We start from the raw sequence: 14600 nt of genomic DNA, 5'->3' as shown, positions 1-14600 counted from the left end.
CTTTCTTCTTTGCTGCAAATTGAACCATTATTCTGGTGTTATTTTTCTAAATCACCTCCTAAAAAGTGGAGTTATTTGAGGTGATTTGAGCTGTCATATGGAGTATATGCCTGCAGTGCTCTCTTTGATCATTGCTAAAGCTTTAAAACAGGCTAAACATCAAGTAGAAAATTGTTTAATAAAATTGTCTGAATACTCCAGAGAGAATTGAAAAAAAAAAAAAAAAGGGTTTAAAGACTAAATTTAGATTGAAAAAAAAAAAAAGAGAAAGAGTAAATATAAAAAAGTTCCATTGCCGGGAATCGAACCCGGGTCTCCTGGGTGAAAGCCAGATATCCTAACCGCTGGACGACAATGGATTGGTGTTACTAGACGCGTTTAATAAATTTCTTAAATTAAGACGAGAAGCTATAACTTTAGTCTCTGCGAAATAAGAAAAGGGCAAGCAGTTCTAAACTTTCTGTGCGGTATTGTGTGTATAGCGGGTCAAATCGTTCTTCTTTGATTCAAAAAGTTGATCAGCTGAATATTTAACCTGTCGAGTAATATTGACATTTGCTAGATTTTCTTTGCTTATAAGATGGTATGCGAGTTTTATTTTTGCCTTCTCCGTAGTTTGGTTTTCGAAACTGTTAGATTTTATGCTTTACTTCGTTGGCTTTCATTGCAGCTTCCTCTTTCCCTGCTTAAGACCGCGCAAGGGCATCCTATGGTAACAGCTTTTTGCCTTGTTGGTTCTGTTTGAGTGCTGGGAACAAAAAAAAAAAAAAAAAAAAGTGTAAGATAAAGGAAAAGAAACGGGTCTTGGAATTTTTATTGTTTGGATTTAAAATAATATAGAATAAATAAAATCTAAAATTGAGAAAAAAAAAAAAAAATCTTCTTGACGTCCATTGGATTAGTTTAGTTGAGGTATTTGCAGACTGCTAATGAGGAATGATAGCTTCGCTATTTATTGTTTACTTAGGGAGCTAAAGAGGGTATAATCTAATGGACACTTTTCTGATATATTCTAACTATTATTATTATTATTATTATGTTTCTGGTAGTTGGTGGAGCTCAAAAATGGGGAGACTTACAATGGGCATTTGGTAAATTGTGATACTTGGATGAACATCCACCTTCGAGAAGTCATTTGTACCTCGAAAGTAATTTATTCTATATCCACAAATTTACTTTTGGGTTATTTTATTTGATATTGGTGCTACAAGTCGAAGTTTACACTCTTAAATGGCAATTATCTCACTAAAACATGGAAATTGATGGCATAGGATGGAGATCGGTTTTGGAGAATGCCAGAGTGTTATATTCGTGGAAATACTATAAAGTATCTTAGAGTCCCAGATGAGGTACTTTTTGTTCTTGTTGTGTTCCATAAATTGGAATCTTCTTTCTACGTTTTATCTTTTGAGACTCGGTGGAATGATGCAACTTAGCCAAATCAGACATTGATGTGCTCCATAAGGCATATTATTCTAAGCTTGGTTGTTTATGTTGAGGCATATTGTTCGTCTTCTCTATAAACTTTATCAAGCTTCAGATTAGACACCTTTTGTAGAAGCGCATCTCTCTGATGATAAATACAGAGAATGGGTTGTTTGCTGACCAAAATTCTTCCCTTAAATTGTCATTCCTTTTTCTCCTTTTTATCAAATTTTTTTTTTTCTTGTCTGATGTTATAGAGATTGCTTGGTGGTGGCATAAATGCAATCTGTAAGTTTCTATAAATCTAGCAGTACGTGCAACATACTTGCTAGATTCAAGAACTTAGCTGATGTCCATTGATTTTGCACAGTTAGGCCAGAGGTAGATCATTGGCCATCTCACTGGGACGTCACCTAAATGTTCTAGTCTATACTTATTTAGCAGGCAATATTTATGACATTTTGGTTCTTTTAATCATGTATTACTATTTCAAATTTCGTTTTAAACTTTGTTTCAGCTAATTATATTTTTGTGTCGTCTTTTATTATTTTTTCAAGAACCGTACCACTGGTGCTGTAACCCTTATTTTGTTCATTAGGTTATTGATAAAGTTCAGGAGGAGACCAAGAGCCGGTCAGGTACAATTTCTAGCTTTCTCCATTGCTGTTGAAGAAGGCTTTTTCTTTTTGCAATGTTATTGTGTCTAATTCATAAGTTAACTGGAATTTTGATAGTTTTAGATTGTACTGTTCATAAAACTATTCTTTTCTATGGAAATGGTTTTACCTGCATTATAAATGCTCATATAAATGAGACATCCTTGAGTTGCTTGCTTGAATAATGCTGTCAGTGCATCTACTGCTACATTTTTACATTAGTTTTTGTTTTAAAAGAAAAAATATTGGTATCTGTCTTCAAGTTTTCTGTAGAAGAGTTATGTTGCCTAATTTTGGATCCAACAGATTGACCATAGCTGGGCTATATTTACTTTTAGTTTGCAAGAACCACTTTTAAGTTTTCTCTTGTACCGTGCTCAACTATAAAGATCTAAAAAGTTTTTGTTTTGCTTATTTTATTATTATTATTATTATTTGTTTATTTTTTTTCTATGCAAAGTTGTACATGTATCAACAATCCTCAAACAACCCGAGACTTAATTGTTCAGATAGAAAGCCACCTGGTGTGGGACGTGGAAGAGGGAGAGTTAGAGAGGAAGGTCCTGGTGGGAAGCAAGCAAAAGGCGTTGGACATGGTGTAGATGATGCAGGTTCCAGAGGCTTGGGTGGAGGCCGGGGTAGAGGGTTAACGCGCAAGACTCGTATTAACAAAGGTATAACCTATGGATATCAATTTGGTATTAAATACAGCCAAGCTACATTCTCAGCAACATGTTGTGTGTGTTTGTGTGTGTATATATATATATTTATCTAAATAGCCAGTAAAATATTACCAATATATATATATATATGTATGACAAATAAAAATGCTAGAATTATCCCATCATTTATGTAGGCTTATGGTTTGGCATAAGGAGGCATTCCTTTGTTTTGAACTGAAGTAAAACGTGAAATCCTAGTCAAAGTTCAATTTCAATATAAGATATCATTTTTCACTTTGAAATAAAGTAATGAGTTTTACGCATGGTTTGTCTGATGCAAATCTTGATGACTATTTGAATTCATTCTTTTCTTGTGGGACAGGTGGAGGTCGTGGTCGTGGCTGATACAAATTTTAAGATTGAATGGAAGACCGATACCAAAAAGCTGCTTTTTTAGGAATTCTGCTTTCTTCAATGATGACCGGAGAATTCTTTTAAACGAACGGAGCCTTGTGGGAACATCTTGTCTATGCTGCAATAATGACTGGAAATTGTTCAACCTAGTTCAGAAGGGAAGATTTGACAAATTTGATTCCTTAATTGCTATGTTTGATCAAAGAAATTTGTCAAAAAAGCAATTATAATATCCTTCTTTCCTAACTCCTTAGCCTGCAACAAAGTGGATCCCATTGTAATTGAATTTATGTTGATGAAAAAAAAAAAAAAAAAAAAGATTATATAGTCGATGGTAAATTTTTACGTATTGTTTAATATTCAACACAAAATTTTTCTGGAACACAACCAGCGGTCAAAAAAGTGTATAGTTTCATTTTATTCTCAAAAACTTCTTGTGTAAAATTTAGAAAATTGAAAACGGCTTATTTATTTATTTTTACCTCGAGAGTGAATATCTTTTAGTTGGAGTATGAAATCTTTGAATTTCCATACAACAGTTAAAATCCTCGGACAAATTTTTCCCTTATCTATATGACTTTGTTTGGCGATGGTGACGCCCACAAGCAGAGACATCCAATCATTAAAAACTGAATCAAAGTTCTGACAAAAATATAACACCGTAAGTGCTGAAGCAAAGCTCACGGGCTCTAATGGCCGAAATCAAAGCAGATACTGATACAGTTCAGGTAACACCGGCGCACAGTATCTCCGACCAAAAAGTTGCAAGGACGAAACGGGTTGCTTCTGTTGACATCTTTCGAGGCCTAACAGTTGCGGTAGTCAACCATTTCCTTTTTCTTTGCTTTATTTATTGGCAACGTTTTGAACTGAAAAGTAGCAGAAAGCTAGAATTATTTTCCAAGTTTCAACTCCGAGCTTAAACGTTGCCGAGTACCTCTCCATCATTAGAACCTACGTATTTGCTCTTAAAATAGCTTTTTTGAATATGGCTTTAGCTTTATTTCTTGTTTAAGCTCCTTCGATCAAATGTTTTAAGCAACGCCATTTTCTCTTTCATTTTTTTGAGTAAAACTGCTAATAGGACCATGAACATGTTTATTGGTTCTTATTTGTTGTTCTTTGAGTTATTTCATAGATTACTGTTTCAATATTTTACATAATTTTGATGCTATATAATGTGCATTATAGTTGATGATTTTGGTCGATGATGCCGGTGGAGAGTGGCCTATGATTGGGCATGCACCTTGGAATGGTTGCAATCTTGCGGACTTTGTAATGCCATTCTTTTTGTTCATTGTGGGAATTTCCATTGCGCTTGCTTTCAAGGTTGTTTATATTTTACTTCTAGTTCAACACAAGGATAGCAAAGAAATACCACGATTATACATTCATTCATTCTTGTTCTTTTTTGGGACAGCGAATATCCAATCAGCTTGTGGCTGTCAAGAAGGTGATTCTGAGAACTCTGAAACTACTGTTTTGGGGTCTCCTATTACAAGGTCAGTTGTTTTGCTAAAATTTTTCCTCTTTTGGTTTCATTCTTACTCTTACCCTGTCTCCATTTTGTCCTTCTATCCAAAAGCAATGATTTTGTCAGAAGTTTTGTACACTGAGTAAAAGATGAGAAACCTGATATCACTAGTCAGTCATAGCATCTAAGTAGTGACGTACACATAAATTGATAAACAGAGAAGTAGATAATGAGCAGCTTTACATAGTTTTATATATAAGGTTCTGAATCTCACTTTGAGAATGCATTAATATGTTATGAAGGAGGTTTCTCACATGCACCAGACAAGCTAACATATGGTGTAGACATGAAAGTGATAAGGTGGTGTGGGATACTCCAGGTAATGTTGGTTTACAATTATATAACGTTTCATATATCAATAACAAAAACTTAGTTTTCTTCAGCATGGATAGATGTAATAATTCTTCTTTCCATTTGTAGAGAATTGCTCTTGCATATCTGGTAGTGGCACTTGTGGAAATTGTTTCAAGAGATGCACAAGCCAAGGGTTTAACACCTGGCCGTCTCTCTATATTCAAGTTATACGCTTGGCATTGGTAAGCATATTTTGCTTGGAGTTTATATATATATATATATATATATGTGTGTTTATTTTATACTTGTAAGACAATTTTGGATGAATCGTATGTTTCTGAATCTCCAGGATGGTGGGAGCAGGTGTCCTAGTTGTTTACTTGGCTGTAATTTATGGGATATATGTTCCTGATTGGCATTTCACTGTCCGTGACAAAGATAGTATTGATTATGGGAAGAGTTTCACTGTAAGCCCCTTACTCCAAATATCATACTTTCATAAGATAAATAGCTATGTTCTTAATATGGATGTAATCCTTTGAACATCAATGGAGAATTATTCACTTTGGGCAATCACATTTGCCTTTTGGGAGGTACTTAAATATAAAATCTTTTCGCTCTGTTATACATTGCTCAAAATGACTGTTTCTGGTATCAAATAACATAAGATCTTCTCAAAATAAGTCTTGATTTTGTGTGGAGATGCATTTCCTTTCAGTGAATCGATTTAACTGTTCCACCATGTAAGTTGCACGGCATTATTCAGCATGCTGGAGTATTTTTATTTATTTATTTATTTTAATAAAACCGAGTTTTTGTCTCATCTGTTGATTTTAGGTATCATGCAATGTGAGAGGAAAACTGGATCCGCCATGTAATGCAGTAGGATACATTGACAGAAAAGTTCTGGGAATCAGTCACATGTATATACATCCGGCCTGGAGGAGATCTAAGGTGTGTTTCCATTTCTCTAATGCTCTATGTCTCTATGAATTTGAGATCTCAAGTTCATAAGTAGCAGTTTCAAATGTTCAACCATTACTGATATTTGTGCTGCAGGCTTGCACCGAGGATTCCCCATATGAGGGGCCCTTTCGGAAAGGCGCACCATCTTGGTGTCATGCTCCTTTTGAACCTGAAGGAATTTTAAGGTCTGCTACACAATACAAGTAGAACGTGTACATTTTGTGAACACATCTAGCTTAGGACACTCCATTTAGGATACTGGAAAGCCTTCTATCAATTACGCCTCTCCTTTGTTATCAGGAATGCCCTACCTATGCAGATGAGGAATTGCACATCAGGAACATAGCCATGGATGGCCACCATATTGAAATCTTTTTGGCATGTTTGCTCTGGCACAGCCATATAGTAGGTCGGTTTTGTAAAATCTAGTTACTTTCCCCAAAAGTTCAAATCAAGAAAATGGTTGACTAGGGAATCCTGATGCTAAGACACCTAAGATTTTCCTTCTGGGCAACCAAATCAAAGCTTGCAATGGATTTGAAACTTTAGGCATAAAGCTCATAATGGATGCAAAGTTTATGAAGAGATCATTTTCCATACTGTATTTTAGTTGTAAGATTAAGAATAATTTTGAATGTTTGTCTTATGGATTTACTTCCTGCTGCAGCTCTATATCTGCTATTCTGTCAACAATCATAGGGGTGCATTTTGGGCATGTGCTCATACATTTAAAGGTTAGGTTTGTATAATTTCAGTTTCTTAGAGCTCGACACATATCAGACTCTTGCTTGCTTTACTCATGTTGGTTTTTATTACAGGGTCATCAGGAAAGATCGAAGCATTGGATCCTGACAGGTTTTGCTCTCCTCATTTCAGGGATTATTCTTCATTTCACCAATGGTATGAATCAAGATTAAAGTGTACGCAAACTTTTACTGGTTATCCATTGTTTCTCTAAACTTTTTTTAAATCCTTAGTGCAGCAATACCTTTAAATAAACAGTTGTACACGCTTAGCTATGTTTGTGTAACTGCTGGAGCAGCAGCATTGGTATTCTCAGCCTTCTACATAATGGTACACTTTTTTGCACTGAAATTTTATTTATATATTTTCGGGTATGTCAACTAAAATCCCATATAGTTTGATATCTGCTTTAATATCCGATCTAACTTCTAATATCTGCGATTCTGCCAGGTTGATATATTCAATTTGAAGTATCTATTCTTGCCCCTGGAATGGATTGGCATGAATGCTATGCTTGTGTATGTTATGGCAGCTGAAGGCATCTTTGCAGGATTCATCAATGGGTGGTATTATGATGACCCCCACAATACACTAGTAAGTTCTCCTTTTCGTTTCTACCTCAAAAGCTGTCCTGTTTCAGGGTCTGATAAAATACTTGGATAATTTTGTGTTGACATGTGGCAGGTATATTGGATTCAAAAGCACATCTTCATAGGAGTTTGGCATTCCAGGAAAGTAGGCATTCTACTTTATGTCATCTTCGCAGAGATCCTGTTTTGGGGCATTGTAGCTGATATTTTGCATTGGCTGCGCATATACTGGAAGCTTTAGAAGATATTCAATTACAAGTTATATTAGGATTTTTTTTTTTTAAAATTTTCTTTTTTGATTTGTGCTAAAACTTTTGCCACTGGATATGTATATTGAGAAAAAGAACAACCTTTGGCTAGTTATTTGGTGTCCATGTTTATTTTTAGACATTAATATGACCCAGATTACACATCACCGCTTTCATTTGCATCACCTTGTATATATTGGTACACTAGCTTAAATCGAACTCTATGGTTTGTATTCGTAGACTTGGGTTATGAACTTTATGGCTTCACGAAAAAAAAAAAAAAAAATGATAAAAGTAAAAGGTTCTTTTTTGTGGGAGTGTATACAGTTTATGTGCGGCGTGCATATAGACGGTGTTGCCTTGCCCCATCGAAGCGGGCCTAATTAATGTTTGTTTCACCCAAACTGATGTGACCCAACTTATGAAGGTCTTGAAGTGCCGGAGTGTCTTAACATTCCGTTAATAAAAGTATTAAAAAAAAAAAAGAAATAAAAGAAAAAGAGTTTTCTTTGAGAACAAGTAAGCAAGCTATTTTCATCCAGTTTGTGATTCCTGTGAGAATTTCAGTTCAAATTCTTGTACCTTTTTGATTACCAATGGCTGAGGAACATATTGTCTAATCTTTTAGTTAAATTTCCCAAGAGTATCACCCTGGAAATTAAAATTGTTAGTAAATATGGTATTCCTGCATATGGAATGATAATAACAATATGGTAATAAATATTGCTAAGTAAAGTTCAACTCAGGAAAATGCTTGACTAGGGAAGATGCTAAGACGTTTACCAAAACGGGATTGGAAGAATGATGACATTGTGGATCTCATTCGTATTCCGATCAAAGGTTGGCCTCAAAAGAGTTCATGATTGGAATAAGGCAGCTATTACCAGACATTTGTGGAACATTGCCTCTAACTTCACATACCATCTGGGCTTCCTGAACATATTTTTCTAAAGGAATCGCCAGACAGAACTAAAAGCCAGAAGAAAGATGAGCGGGGGCTGGGTATCGAACTTTCAATGAAAACAAGGACCGATGATCATCAACAGACCTTTAAAATATTATTACTTACTTGTTAGTGCGCTTGTGCAAAAGTTTATGAAGAGTTCATCCCCATACTTTGTATTATAGACTTATAGTTGAAAGCTTGAGAATCATTATGAATCATTTCTCTCATCTGCTATTCTCTCAACAATCATAGGAGTGCATTTTTGGCATGTCCTCATACATTTAAAGATCATTATGTTTGATTGTTTACTTAGTGCTTGTGCATATATCAGACCCTAGCTCGCTTTATTCATCTTGGTTTTAATTATGGTGTCATCAAGAAAGATTGAAGTTTTGGTCCTGATTGGTTTTACAGTCCTCGTATCAGGAATTAATTGTTCTTCGTTTCACTAATGGTATGAACCAAGATTGAGGTACATGCAACTTTTATATGTTGTTATCCATTCTTTCTCTTTAACTTGTTTTTTTAAATCTCTAGCATAACAATTCCTTTCAATAAACAGTGGCACTATGATGATGACCCCCACAATGCACTAGTATGTTCTCCTTTTTGTTTCTACCTCAAAAGTTGTCCTGTTTGAGGGTCTCAGAAAATGCCGCTAGCCTTTTTTTTTTTTTCCTTTTCTTTTAAATATGGTCACTCTATGTAAAGAATTTATGCTCAAATAGAAAGAAAGAAAAATTTGTGTCAATATAGGGCAGGTATATTGGATTCACAAGCACATTTTCATAGGAGCTTGGCATTCGAGGAGAGTAGGCATTCTACTCTAGGTCATCTTTACAGAGATTTGTTCTGGGGCATTGTAGTTTCAAACTTTCAATTTTGCATTCCATATACTAAAAGGTTTGGAAGATATTCAAGTTAGATTGGGAATTTCTCTTTTTGATTTGTGCTAAAACTTAGGCCACTGGATATTTATACTGAAAGAACGAACAAGCTTTTGGCTGCTTATTGGGTGCCCCTGTTTATTTTGACTTTAAGATGACCTGGATTATTATATATCAGCGCCTTCACGTGCACTGCCTTTATATATCAAGCTCTATGGTTTCATAAAAAAATAATAAATAATAAATAAATAATTGATGGGCGTGTACCCAAACATATGTGACCCAACTTACAAAAGTCCGGAACTCTCAAGGCCCATCTTTGCCAGAGTTTCTATCAATAAAAATATAAAAATTAAAAAAAAAAGGAAAAAAAAAAAAAAAAAAAGAAGGAGAAATAAAAGAAAAAGAGTTTTCTTTAAGAACAAGTAGAGCAAGCCACTTTCATCCGGTCTGTGATTCCTGTGAAATTTCATTGGAATACTTGGCGCTTCAATCTCTCTCTTCTCTCTCTATCCCACACACGAACGCAGATAGAGAAAGTTAATTCAGATGGCAAGCGCCATGGTAGAGGACACGAGCTTTGAGGATGAACAGCTCGCTTCCATGACCGCCGATGACATTGTCAGAGCCTCTCGCCTTCTCGACAACGAGATCCGTATACTCAAGGTCAACCATCCTCTCTCTCTCCCTGTTCCTTTTTCTGTGGTTCATCTTCATTTTTAGGGTTTCTATACTCTTGTCACAACTTTTGCAGTAAATTTAGGGTTTTCCTTGGTTATTCGAATAATTATTTTCCATCCCTAATAAAATTACTTATTTGTTTAAAGATAAAAGACTTCGATTTGAAACAAATCAATTAAAGAATGTCTTTTATTCTTTGCTATTCTAGTTTATATATATATATATATGAACTTTCGAATGCCTTTTGTTGGTACGTGATTTATCCTTATTAAAATTAATTAATTTGTGTGGTAAAATATGTATTGATGCGATTAATTTTATTTTATTTTATTTTTTTGTGGGGGTTTAAGGAAGAGTTGCAAAGAACAAATTTGGAGTTGGATTCGTACAAGGAGAAAATTAAGGAGAACCAAGAGAAGATTAAGCTCAACAAACAGTTACCTTACTTGGTCGGCAACATTGTTGAGGTAATATTTTGCTGCCTTGCTCTTAATTTTAATGCTTGTCTTATTTTTATTGTGGAATTTTGATTTTCTAGTTGGAGATAAATTTTATGCATCGGATTACCTATAGATATATAGTATATTTGAAATAAAAGGAGGTCTTACATGCTTAGAGGCCATGAAAATACTGATTACTTTTCTAATTTTACAATGGAAGTGCGTCTTCTAATGTACATGTGAAGGTGGACTAATTGTAAGAGTAAGCAAGAAATCTAGTCAAGCCTTCACAAATATACGTCAGGTAGATAACAAAGGTTGTTGGATCTGTGAAAATATCTTTCTTGTACTTCATTTTCCAAAATGGTCAAAACTTTTATTTATTGTATTTTATTTTATCTATTGGAAATCAGTCATTCTTTGCATAAACAAATGGTTATTTATAGAAGCAAGTTAATGGGAGTTTTTGTCTAGAAAATCGCAGAAGTACCCTTAAATTATATGCCTTAACTCTTAAAAACATTGAATTAGTTACACATCTTTCAGAACTTGGCTACCTCTAGTTTATATTAGTTACCATATAATGCAATTTAGTTTATTTTCATTTATTGAAATTAGAGATCCAGATTTGTGTTGTTATTCTGTTCTTTATTTCGATTATCTAAAAAAATGTCTGATGAATTTTAAGCTCTAACCTTGGACAGAATGGTTATTCGTGCTTAATTTTTGTTGACTTTGGACAGAATAGTTGTTTCTTTGTGTATTTTTGTGTTGTTTAAAAGCAGCTTTTACTAAGCATCTCAGTGGGATGTTGTTTTGGTTATTACATAAGCATTCGCTACTAATGCCTTTACCATTTTGTCCAGATTTTGGAAATGAACCCAGAAGACGAGGCTGAGGAAGATGGTGCAAATATTGATCTTGACTCACAAAGGAAAGGAAAATGTGTTGTCCTGAAAACATCTACTCGCCAGGTAAGCCAGCCTATCAGTGTTGTAACTTATTTACATGTCCTTGTGTAACATATTCAGCTGGTAGAGCCTGTAGGAGCAGTTAGGCAAGCTGCAATATTGCAATCTGAATTGAACCTGTCATCCCTTCTTATTTATTTTATGAAATGACATGCCCTTTCTGTGTTTACACTTTATTTCAGACAATTTTTCTACCTGTTGTTGGGCTTGTTGACCCTGATAAGTTAAAACCTGGTGATCTGGTTGGGGTGAACAAAGATAGTTACCTGATCTTGGATACTCTGCCATCTGAGTATGATTCTCGAGTAAAGGCCATGGAGGTTGATGAAAAACCTACTGAAGACTACAATGACATTGGAGGACTAGAGAAGCAGGCAAGTTTGAAAGTTTAGGCATGCTATATGCGCACTTTGGTTGTTTTGAGATGCCTAGTGTTTGGTATGTTACTCTAATTTATTATCATCGCACAGATCCAAGAACTGGTTGAGGCTATTGTTTTACCCATGACACACAAGGAGCGGTTTCAGAAGCTAGGAATTCGTCCACCTAAGGGAGTGCTCTTATATGGACCTCCTGGGACTGGGAAAACTCTTATGGCCCGTGCTTGTGCTGCACAGACAAATGCTACTTTCCTGAAACTGGCAGGCCCACAACTGGTCCAGGTATATATACATTGTTATCCTTATGTATTTTCTTAGCATGTACTTCAGTATCTCGTTTATTTTGTATATAATTGTGATACTTAATATTTTGATTGTCTGTGAACCATAGTAAAAGTTGTCTTGTGATTTGATATACCTATAATTTGCTATGAGTTTTTGCAATTTCATTCTGCGTTTTTGTTTAATATCTTGGTTTGATGCATTCTTGCCGAGCTCTTAGTTACCAGAGACCATGTGGTACTGCAGCTGTCATTCTTGCAGAACTAACTAAATTATTTGTTATATATATTATACTTATCTCACTTACTCATCTGTAAAACTTTTCTCCTTTAATTTAAAGTAATGAGTATTATATTGCCTTTTAAGGATCTGTTTATCATGCTACAAAATTCTATTAGTTATTGTTGGGTACAATTTCTGAAATCTCTTTCTTAAATGGTTCATCATGAAATATTCAATCTTTGGAATATTTGTAGATGTTCATCGGAGATGGAGCAAAACTTGTTCGCGATGCTTTTCAGCTTGCAAAAGAGAAATCTCCCTGTATCATTTTTATAGATGAAATCGATGCTATCGGCACAAAGCGGTTTGATAGGTACTTATAATTCACAAATATTCACTCTTGTAGAATGTGTGCTTGAAATATTTGCAAGATGTTGAGTTTTGTAGATATTGACCTAGAAATGTCGGTGTCAACCGTCTTTCTGATAATGGATTTTTCCATCATTTTATGAAAACAGTGAAGTGAGTGGAGATAGGGAGGTGCAACGTACTATGTTAGAATTGTTGAATCAACTTGATGGCTTTAGTAGTGATGACCGCATCAAGGTTTGTGAATGTTTTCAGCCATGCAATTGGGAATATTTAAACAGATGTTGCAATTGAATTTAAAATCGTTGATAACTTATCATACAGTGTCAAGTCTCAAAGGCTGGGGTAGAGTGACCTGACATTTGAAGAAATAGTTTTTATCCTAAGTATCAAGTTTGATATTTTCATTCTAATTTTACAGGTAATAGCAGCAACGAATCGTGCTGACATTCTGGACCCTGCTCTTATGCGTTCTGGTCGATTGGATCGTAAAATTGAGTTTCCTCATCCCACAGAAGAGGCAAGGGCTAGAATCTTGCAGGTACTGGATTTTTTTACTTGTATATGTTTATTCTTTTTATATGCGACATACTTGTATATATTTATTCTTTTTATATGCGACATACTTTAATTGGAACATTCTTCATAAATTGCAGATCCACTCTAGAAAGATGAATGTTCACCCAGATGTCAACTTCGAGGAACTTGCACGGTCCACTGATGACTTCAATGGTGCACAACTGAAGGCAGTTTGTGTGGAGGCAGGCATGCTAGCTCTCCGCCGTGATGCGACTGAGGTACTTGCTTTTTCCCCATTTCCTGTTTACTAAGGGGTATTACAAGAGATCAAAAGAGGTTTCTGTGGTGCATTACAGTCTGTTCTAAACCTCACCCATGCTCTTTAAATCGGTTTCAATTTGGTTACTTGAAGGTTTAAGCATAGTTTTATGAGATATTATGATTTCCATTTTTTGTCACGTACTCTAATTGTTTGGGATAATATTCAGGTAACTTTTAGGAATTTTTAAGCTGCTATTAACTAAATACTTTGATATGTGGTTTAATTTCAGGTGAACCATGAAGACTTCAATGAAGGTATCATTCAAGTTCAGGCAAAGAAGAAAGCGAGCTTGAACTACTACGCTTAGGGTGGATCATCTGAGTCTTCTACAAGTCCAGCTTTTGTTCACAGTAACCTATGTTCTTGTGGATGAATTTTTAATCTATGTCCAGATGAATTTTTAATCTGTGTCCGACCTTAATAGACTTTTAGGATGTGTTGGATTATGTTTTTATAAAAAAACGTTTTGTATTTGATTAATTATGGATGAGTATAAAATACGTCTTATTCTTTCTTTTTCAACCTTGTAAGCGTTAAAATTGTTGGGCTGTTAATTTTAATACATAATTACAGAAAATGTAGGATACCATCTAAACAAAGAATCTTTTAAAATTTTGAAAGTAATATGAAAAAGTGTATATTGGAAATTTAAATTCTGTGAAATTTAAAGTTATCTCTATGATACTTTTATAAGTATTCATCTTTTTATCATGCAAAGTCTCCTATTTCCTGGAAAATTTTGTTTTCAACTTCTGAAATATACAAAATACAAGAGAAATGAAAGAGGTTCAGGAGGGCGTTCGGAGGCCATGCATATGTGACACAGAAAATTTTCAAAACCAAGGATGCCAGCCACTTGCCAACATGTACCGATAGATTAAAGGATGTTCTTCTTTTATCGTATACCCATTTAATTTTTTTTATTATTAAATTATATCTTGATTAATATTTATACTCGCATTAAATGAAAGCAATATGCATCAAAATTTGGCAATAGAGTATTTAATTGCTCATCAGTAGCCTTTCCTTGTAGTATGCAATCCCTACA

At 34.7% G+C, this 14600-nt stretch overlaps 3 protein-coding genes and 2 non-coding genes across 7 annotated transcripts; 4 read left to right on the top strand and 1 right to left on the bottom strand.

Moving 5' to 3' along the window:
• Window positions 1-287: 287 nt before the first annotated feature.
• Window positions 288-359, bottom strand: TRNAE-UUC (transfer RNA glutamic acid (anticodon UUC)). The gene has a single exon. It is a non-coding gene; the product is annotated as a tRNA-Glu (tRNA).
• Window positions 360-425: 66 nt separating this feature from the next.
• Window positions 426-3579, top strand: LOC107411926 (sm-like protein LSM4). 2 transcript variants are annotated; one of them, XM_025070840.3, is made up of 7 exons: window positions 426-583; window positions 671-712; window positions 1050-1148; window positions 1272-1349; window positions 2024-2063; window positions 2591-2755; window positions 3126-3579. In XM_025070840.3, exons 1-7 carry the CDS (start codon window positions 581-583, stop codon window positions 3146-3148), a joined length of 450 nt encoding a protein of 149 aa, XP_024926608.2. In that variant the 5' UTR covers window positions 426-580; the 3' UTR covers window positions 3149-3579. The 2 variants fall into 2 exon arrangements, with proteins under 2 accessions (XP_024926608.2, XP_015875093.2); XM_016019607.4 differs by having other exon boundaries at window positions 579-712.
• Window positions 1418-1610, top strand: LOC112490810 (small nucleolar RNA snoR127). Its single transcript, XR_003055005.1, has one exon. It is a non-coding gene; the product is annotated as a small nucleolar RNA snoR127 (small nucleolar RNA).
• Window positions 3580-3706: 127 nt separating the features above from the next.
• On the top strand, window positions 3707-7768 carry LOC107411924 (uncharacterized). Of its 2 annotated transcripts, XM_016019604.4 has the most exons (13): window positions 3707-3975; window positions 4349-4486; window positions 4578-4659; window positions 4934-5010; window positions 5112-5227; window positions 5335-5452; window positions 5823-5939; window positions 6045-6136; window positions 6619-6685; window positions 6770-6851; window positions 6934-7025; window positions 7146-7289; window positions 7380-7768. In XM_016019604.4, the coding sequence occupies exons 1-13, from the start codon at window positions 3850-3852 to the stop codon at window positions 7524-7526; spliced, it is 1398 nt and encodes a 465-aa protein (XP_015875090.2). In that variant the 5' UTR covers window positions 3707-3849; the 3' UTR covers window positions 7527-7768. The 2 variants fall into 2 exon arrangements, 1 of the variants encoding a protein (XP_015875090.2); XR_003054872.3 differs by lacking the exon at window positions 7380-7768 and having other exon boundaries at window positions 6929-7025; window positions 7146-7286.
• A 1968-nt stretch (window positions 7769-9736) lies between these two features.
• On the top strand, window positions 9737-14074 carry LOC107411932 (26S proteasome regulatory subunit 6A homolog). Its single transcript, XM_016019619.4, has 10 exons — window positions 9737-10032; window positions 10398-10514; window positions 11354-11461; window positions 11641-11832; window positions 11929-12120; window positions 12597-12715; window positions 12861-12948; window positions 13133-13252; window positions 13368-13508; window positions 13782-14074. The coding sequence occupies exons 1-10, from the start codon at window positions 9916-9918 to the stop codon at window positions 13857-13859; spliced, it is 1272 nt and encodes a 423-aa protein (XP_015875105.2). The 5' UTR covers window positions 9737-9915; the 3' UTR covers window positions 13860-14074.
• The last annotated feature ends 526 nt before the right edge of the window (window positions 14075-14600 follow it).

Source organism: Ziziphus jujuba, chromosome 10 (genome assembly GCF_031755915.1).
Source record: "Ziziphus jujuba cultivar Dongzao chromosome 10, ASM3175591v1".
In the NCBI taxonomy this organism is placed as follows: Eukaryota; Viridiplantae; Streptophyta; class Magnoliopsida; order Rosales; family Rhamnaceae; genus Ziziphus; species Ziziphus jujuba.
Note: the sequence above shows the minus strand (reverse complement) of the source record. Positions and strands in the feature narration are given on the sequence as shown.